General features: G+C 43.2%; 1 protein-coding gene across 1 annotated transcript in view; it reads left to right on the forward strand.

The window, feature by feature from the left end:
• ptpn20 (protein tyrosine phosphatase non-receptor type 20) overlaps nt 1-8305 on the forward strand; it is a gene marked incomplete at both ends in the record, with an annotated part of 317069 nt that overhangs the window by 32366 nt on the left and 276398 nt on the right. The window contains 3 exons of the mRNA XM_084321867.1: nt 436-589; nt 1800-1871; nt 2557-2731. Of these exons, the coding sequence (XP_084177993.1) occupies nt 436-589; nt 1800-1871; nt 2557-2731 (401 nt within the window). The remainder of the gene's footprint in view (nt 1-435; nt 590-1799; nt 1872-2556; nt 2732-8305) is intronic.

Raw genomic sequence — 8305 nt, forward strand, 5'->3', positions numbered from 1 at the left:
TGAGTACTGGCTGAGCGTCCTGCTCTTAGCTTTCCCTGAGGTCCCTTGGGGTAACTTTTCTTGGGAAACGTTTTTTTTCCGAGGAAGAGCGAGTGGTGACCACGCCTAGTGCTATATAGTACGTAGCACTGGGGCGGGGCCTGGCAGGTGCTCGGTGTATTGTTTTTATTCGTTGATGGAGTACACTAGGTACTGGAGATGAGGTATATCTCGATGGCGAAGAGCAGGATGCTCAGCCAGTACTCATATAACTAGGTTATATACATAACCTATCGTTTTGTTTTGTGGTGGTTATTGTACTGTTTTGTGGTTGTCTTGTATTGTATAGGTTGCATGGTTTGAAATAAATAAATGAAACTGAAACTCTCTCTCCCTCTCTCTCTGTCTCTGTCTCCCTCTCTCCCCATCTCTCTCTCTCTCTCTCTCTCTCTCCAGATTCCCCCGTGGGCTCCGTCACAGGGACAGTAGCAGCAGCTGGCTCCCCCCCCCCCACCACGACGTGGTCTCCCCCAAGAGGGCGACGCGGCCCCACAGTCCCTCCAGCGTCTTCAGCGACTCCTCCCTCAGCCTCAGCCACAGGAAGGCCAAGGTAGGATCCACCACGCGTGCCACGGGGGGAACACGCTGGGACTATGATCTGATAATTCTCTAAGCTTAGCTTATGAATGACTCGGGAGCGATCTGTCACAGACTCACAGGCGCTCCCTCCTGCATTCACTGGTGACGCGAGACGCCGCTTGTTTACGTGCACAAATACTACAACAATCGTGAGTTTGCATTTTATTGTGTGCACACGCAGTGTGGGTAGTAGTCCTCTGGGTAGAGACCTAGTGGAATAGGCAGGTTGCAGCTTGCCTATAGCCTTGTGCAGCAGTGGGGGGGGGGGGGGGGGGTCTTGAGGCAGCGGTGCAAAGTAAATGGTAAAATGTTAAATGGCTGCATTTATATGGTGGTGGCGGAGAGGAGGAGCCTTGCTAAGCTCCACACCATCATGGACAACCCCTCCCACCCACTACACACAGACTTGGCTGAAAGAAGGAGCATGTTCAGTGTTAGACTATAAGACTCCCAAGATGTAACACTGAACGACACAGGAAGTCCTTCATTCCGACAGCCATTAGACTCTATAATGCATCACTGTGTCTCACTGTATCACTGAGCACAGAGTGACAGTACAGCCTGGTGAAATCTTCCTGGACACTTTACACTTTACATTTTCACACTTATTACTGTACATTTTACTGTATATTTCTGTATATTTTTGGCTGGATAGTTGTATATATCGAAGATTTTAGAATGTATATGCATACCAGAATGTATATCCTGGACCGTATTTTATTCTTTATTCTATTTTATTCTTATTTTAGTCCTATTGACTACCTAAATGTTTATTGTTGTTCAATGTGAGCGATCTGTAGTGCCGAATTTCCCTCTGGATTATTAAGGAATTTCTATTCTATTCTATTCTATATAGCACTTTTATCCAAAGCGTTTTACAATTTGGTCCTCACATTTTTACCCATTCACTCACACATTCACACACTGATGGCGGAGGCAACCATGCAAGGTGCCAACCTGCACATCGGAAGCAATTAGGGGTTAATATTAACTGTCTTGCTCAAGGACACTTCGACAATCGACACGCTGCCTGGGAGGAGCGGAGAATCAAACCGCGAACCTCCGGATTACCAGTCGACTGCTCTATACCTCCTGAGCCACTGTTGGCCACAGTGACGGCAGAGCAGCTAGAGATGTATCTCTTCTCTGTTTTGAGTATTTCTGTCTGTCTGTCCTTCCAGGCGTTAGGGCCTGAGTTCATCAGGATGGGGGATGAGCAGCACGTGGTCCTGGAGCTTCCTGGATCCCTCGTGGTAAATATCATCAAAATATCATCTTCATATTAGCCTAATAATATACATTAATATATGGTTGAAAACTCATATTCTCTGCCTTCACCCTTTTCTGTCTAATCATGTTTCCTTGCATGTATGTTTAAGTTTAAGTTAAGTTTATTTATAAACGTTTTGCCCCGGGGACAATGCACATGAATCAACATTTTCTGTTTCCACATCAATGTAAATCATCATCATCATCATCAACCTTTATTTATTCTCGAAAATTGAGGTCACCCTCATTTTCAATGTCGTCGAGAATCTACAGACATTTCAATGCATACATTTCTACAATATTAATAACTATCTCTATAGTACTTTTCACACATGGACCGCAGTCCAGAGTGCACCAGAGTTAGCTAATGAGCTTTCAGTTTTCATCCATAGTCCCTGCATAACATGGCATGTGTTTTGGTGTGTGTGTGTGTGTGTGTGTGTGTGTGTGTGTGTGTGTGTGTGTGTGTGTGTGTGTGTGTGTGTGTGTGTGTGTGTGTGTGTGTGTGTGTGTGTGTGTGTGTGTGTGTGTGTGTGTGTGTGTGTGTGTGTGTGTGTGTGTGTGTGTGTGTGTGTGTGTGTGTGTGTGTGTGTGTGTGTGTGTGTGTGTGTGTGTGTGTGTGTGTGTGTGTGTGTGTGTGTGTGTTTGTGTGTGTATGTGTGTGTCTAGTCCAAGAAGGGGCGTTCGTGTGTCTCCCAGAGAGAGGTCAGTGTGGTGCTGCCTAACGGACAGTGTGTGGTGGTCCGCTGTGACATCAAGTCCAAAGGCAGGGACGTGTTTGACATGGTGGTGGCTCACGCTAACCTGGTGGAACACTTCTACTTCGGAATCGCCTTCCTCGACGGTAGGAGGACATTCCACGCAGTGCTATAATCTTGACTTGCTGTCCGATATTCTGAAAGCCCAGACTTTGTCTGCAACTTGTGAAGCATTAGCGAACGGATAGTGGATAGGACAAAAACACAATCAGAATGTTACATTTTAAGCATTTTAGGAGCAAACAAAATTCGTTAGATCGGACATTTGATTAATTATATCAAGAGGAGAACAAAACAATTTAACAACCCTCGGCACCGCGGATGAATGACGCTTGGAGACCTATTTCAGAACGCGCTGCCTCTCCCATCGGCAGAGAAAGTCGGGAGAGACGAAAAGCAACCTGGTGTAACCCGAGCGGCGCCGCTTACTGGTTGAGTATTGTTAATACGGCAACTACCCGGCTACCGTGCGGCAAGGGCGGCGCTCTACTGTGCTCCATCTGTATATCTCTCTTTGATTGAACATTTTATTAACAGATTGCAGAATGGGTACAATACAGTACAGCTCAATACACACAATTGTTAAGGGGATGCAGACCAGAGAAATACTTTCGTCTTGTTTAAATAGTCTAGAAAGCACAGGGAGTACGTCTTTATATTTTATTAACGTCATAGTAGAGCCTCACTTGGAGCACAGTACAGTAGCCTCCGGTTCTAAACGCATCTTTTAGTGTAGAAAGATGAATGGTGCCTTCTTACACCATTTTGGTCATTCTACCACTGGGGTGCTGTTTGTACCAACGACCACCTGCGGTTTGCAATTGAAACGGCCATCCTGCCGTAATTAGCGTACGTACAGATGGTTAAGGCCCGGGGTGAGTTCTGTCCTTGAAGTCACTACAGTAGGTGCTATGAGGCAGTGGCGTCAAGGTGTGCTTTTAAATTCAAACCTTTATTTAAACTTGAAAGGCAACTGAGGTTTCCCTAAGGTCACGTCGTGTGTTAGCCCCTTTCGTGACTGTGATGCAAGCCTTGCTTTGAATACAGCAGTCACTTGCTCCACATTACTAGCCATGGGAATGCTCACCATGAAGCACTGGTTATTTACTGTATGAACGGTTCGTTCTAAATGTATCACAGAGAAATGTCAAAGGTACTCACAGTTGCACGAGGGTTTCACACACAAGAGCGGGGTGGTTTGAAAGCTCGGCGTTGCTAATAAACATTTAAAGGGGACCTGCATTGCTATTCCTAGCACTATTTGGGCAACTTTACACAATTCCTGTGAGTCTATGGAAGACATCTGTAAGGTTTATTTAAAAAAATAATCATTGTTTTATATTTCTAATGGAGTACTCAAAAGCATAATTTTCCAGCTTCAAGATTTCAGCCTGTTATTGGCTTGGCTCCGCCCATACTAGCAGAATGCTTTGAGTGACAGCCACCCACCAAATAGTTCTGGCCATACTACTCTACTAACGCCAAAGTGAACCTAATACACAAACAAATATGGCTCAATACAATACAATCCACAAAGGGATGACACCGAAGAAGGTACCCATGCCATACGATTTTGGGAAAACAAATGCCCGGAAGAATAAGATTGCTCTCCCAATCCGTCTAACACACACACACACACACACACACACACACACACACACACACACACACACACACACACACACACACACACACACACACACACACACACACACACACACACACACACACACACACACACACACACACACACACACACACACACACACACAGCACTTGTACTAACGACGTTAGTTAGGAACATAATCATTCATTCGCAATACACACAAGTAGGTCTACATATATACAACGAAGCACAGAGCTAAGAACGTTAGCTAAGCTAGCTTGCTCTCTCAGTCCGTCTAACAAACACACACACACACGGCACTTGTGCTAACGACGTTAGTTAGGAACATAATCATTAATTCGCAATACACACAAGTAGGTCTACATATATACAACAAAACACAGAGCTAAGAACGTTAGCTAAGCTAGCTTGCTCTCAGTCCGTCTAACAAACACACACACACACGGCACTTGTACTAACGACGTTAGTTAGGAACATAATCATTCATTCGCAATACACACAAGTAGGTCTACATATATACAACGAAGCACAGAGCTAAGAACGTTAGCTAAGCTAGCTTGCTCTCTCAGTCCGTCTAACAAACACACACACACACACACATGCGCACACACACACACAGTGCTTGCACTAACGTTAGACTGTCTTGGCGCACACACATGGAAGAGTACCGTAATACACAAACGGATGAATGAACGAGGTCCTACTGCTAATTAACTCATTACGACGAACTGTATGTACTTATTGATTCGATGCTTTCTTTTGGTCTAAAAGACTTACAGGCTAGGTCCCTTCTTCTTTAGCAACAGCCAGGAAATCACGGAAGCATAAAGTCCTTCGTCTTTGCAAAAATCCAAAAACGAACTTGGTCCATTGCTGGCGAAGCACAACATCCTCGGGAAAAGTTTGCAAAGACGTATTAGGAGCTTTACAGCCAGGAACAGCACATGTCCTGCGTGTTTTGCTCATCGTGGACGTTAGGCAAGTTACTGCACTTCTGTCCTGCGGTCTGCCTGCTGTTTGTTGAGGGCTGCCCAGGTAGATTGTGGGCGGGCATTGGCTCCAACCACAGAGCCAATCGGATCACTGTCCGCTTCCCCAGCACCACGTTACGTCACCATGCACGTCAAATCAGAACGACCTGATTAAAATGGACCAGGAAATGAATGACCTGAATGACGGCAATCCGCCAATATGGTATTTAGAGACACAAACACATTGATACTAACTCCTATTACTATAATACAATGCTAGACACTGAAAAATGACATTTATAATGCATGTCACCTTTAAAATATTTTTTATAAACGAGTAAAAATCACTGAGGTAGCGTTGCGTCAAAATGGCTTACTCTTTTTCTTCCGCATTTTGACATGCCGGAGTGCTGTGATTGCTGGGCGCATCAGGCATGTGACAAAGCAGAAGAAGAGAAGAAGCCAATCACAGCGCTCCGGCATGTCAAAATGTGGAATAAAAAGAGTACGCCATTTTGATGCAACGCTACCTCAGTGATTTTTACTCGTTTATTTTTAAATGTTTATTAGCAACGCAGAGCTTTCAAACCACCCCGCTTTTACCGTAAATAACCAGTGCTTCATGGTGAGCATTCCCATGGCTAGTAATGTGGAGCAAGTGACTGCTGTATTCAAAGCAAGGCTTGCATCACAGTCACGAAAGGGGCTAGTCGTGTGTACATACAGAAATGAGCAAAAAAAAGCATATAAAATCACACAGCATATAAAATCATAACAATAAGACGAGGCAAAAAGCAAGGATAACAAATCAATTAAAACATGTACAACTTGATGGACAGAGGTTGGATATCAAGGTTTAAGCTCTGCAACAGAGGGGAGAATCTCAAGCTTTAAGGACTGTTGGAGTTCATTCCATGAGCTAGAGGGGCATCATAACGAAATTCAGATTTACCCTGTTCAGAGCAAACTCTGGGGACCTTAACTCATTCAGTGCTAGGGGGCGGGGCGCTAGAGCGCCATCGCTTTAATCAATTGGGAGACTGCGAAATTTGCGAGTGCTTAAAATTAGGGATGTTCGATATTGGCTTTTTTACCGATACCGATATACCGATATTGTCAACTCTTAATTTCTGATACCGATATCAACTGATACCGATATATGCAGGGTTTCCCCCCCCCCAAAAAACGGAATAATTTCAGGTAATTAACATTACATATCTCTTGTTGTGGAATTAACACAACATTATGCATACTTTTGACAATAAATAAAATCAGAATTTGTTCTTACTTGCTTGCCTGGGTAAATAAAGGTTAAATAAATGTAAAATACCGATCATTTCCGATATCACATTTTAATGCCAATATCGGCCGATAATATCGGTAGGCCGATAATATCGGACATCCCTACTTAAAATATATCTTATATTATAGCTATGGGTCTAATACACCCGTTGATTGTCAGTGAGTTGCTTCCAGTCAACATGCACGAAACAGATAGTTTTTTCATCCGTACATTTCCGTGTTATACCATTTTGAATATGAGTATAGTTTTGGTGATTCTTAGTAATCCCAGGAAAAGACGCGATAATAGCGTTTTAGTGGAATACACTTATCACGTTGTCATTTTTCGCCTGATTATCGAATCTTCCTGATCAGGCTAGATTATCATTATTATGTCTCCTCGTGCATACATGAAATGGCCCTCGTAACGTGGCGCTCGCCCCCCCCCCCCACCGCAGACAACGGTATAAAGCACAACACATTCCACACAGACAGCTTCGATCGTGGTAGAAATAAATATTAGATCAACGCAAGATTGGATATATAGAGTCCTTACCTGTTCTCTGATGTATAGCAAAAAACATAATCCAATTATCTGATCGCCATTCCAAATACTGCTCGTGGAGGTCCGTCCCACATTGTCCGACATTGTCCGGCATTGCATATGAAGGGGGGGGGGCAGCAACGCAGATGTAATGTTGTAAACGCTAGTCCTGCCGGAGTATTTAAACCCCCCCCGCACGGCTCAGATCGGCCCAGAAAAGAAACTACACCATTTCTAATGGAGTGCAATAACGGCTGGAAGGCGTAGACGGCAGTATTTGCCCTTTTGCGAGCTCAGACCCATTCCCAATGATAACATCAGGCTGGATGGATGAAAAATGAATGGATATAGCTAATAAAAGAAATAACGATTAAAACCCGAGTTTTCTCGTGATTGGCGCTGAATGAGTTAAGGAGGGACTACTGACTACACTACTGTCAGGGGTGTAAAAAGTACCCAGAAAGTATGGGTACCGTCTCAAAATCATACTCAAGTAAAAGTCAGAGTATCTGGCTAAAAACACACTTGAGTAAAAGTAAAAAAGTTTCTACTTTTAAATGTACGTACTAAAAAGTAAAAGTAAAAACTTTTTTTTATTGCAAGGGGTCTCAAACTCATACCACCAGTTCATACTCTTCACTCGTACTATCGTTTGTGCGGCCATCTTCTGTAGCTTGTCACTCTGACTGTCTATTCTTCTGATAGCAGGTGTTTAATCAAAGATCCCCGCTTTCTAGTCTTGCACAAGGACCAATCAGCATGGGTATGGGCGGGTTCATTTTCCATTGATGGGGATTATTATAATTTTTTTTTTAATACTTTCTTGTGTCAATAAATCACTCTACATTTAGAGTACACACACATATACATAGTCACACATACATGTATGCATACATACCTGTACATACGTAAATACACACACAAATGTACATACGTATATTGTAAATCTTGATACTTTTTATTTTTATTTTTTACCCATCACCCATACAAAAACAAAAACACATAGACAAAAGGGTGAGTACCAGTATAGATGTTACTGATCCTGGACTGGTAAACCTATCCATCCATCCATAGTATACATCCAATATCCATCCCTACTCGTCCCATATACAAATAAAAGTAAAAAATTTAAAAATAAAAGGGAAAAAAGGACTTGAATTTTCATTATAGGTGTAGGCCTATGGAATATTCCCCAACAATTGGGTAGTAGATCAAACTGCTACAGAGGACAGTAGTA

Source organism: Notolepis coatsorum (assembly GCF_963971535.1).
Source record: "Notolepis coatsorum genome assembly, chromosome: 9".
Lineage (NCBI taxonomy): Eukaryota > Metazoa > Chordata > Actinopteri > Aulopiformes > Paralepididae > Notolepis > Notolepis coatsorum.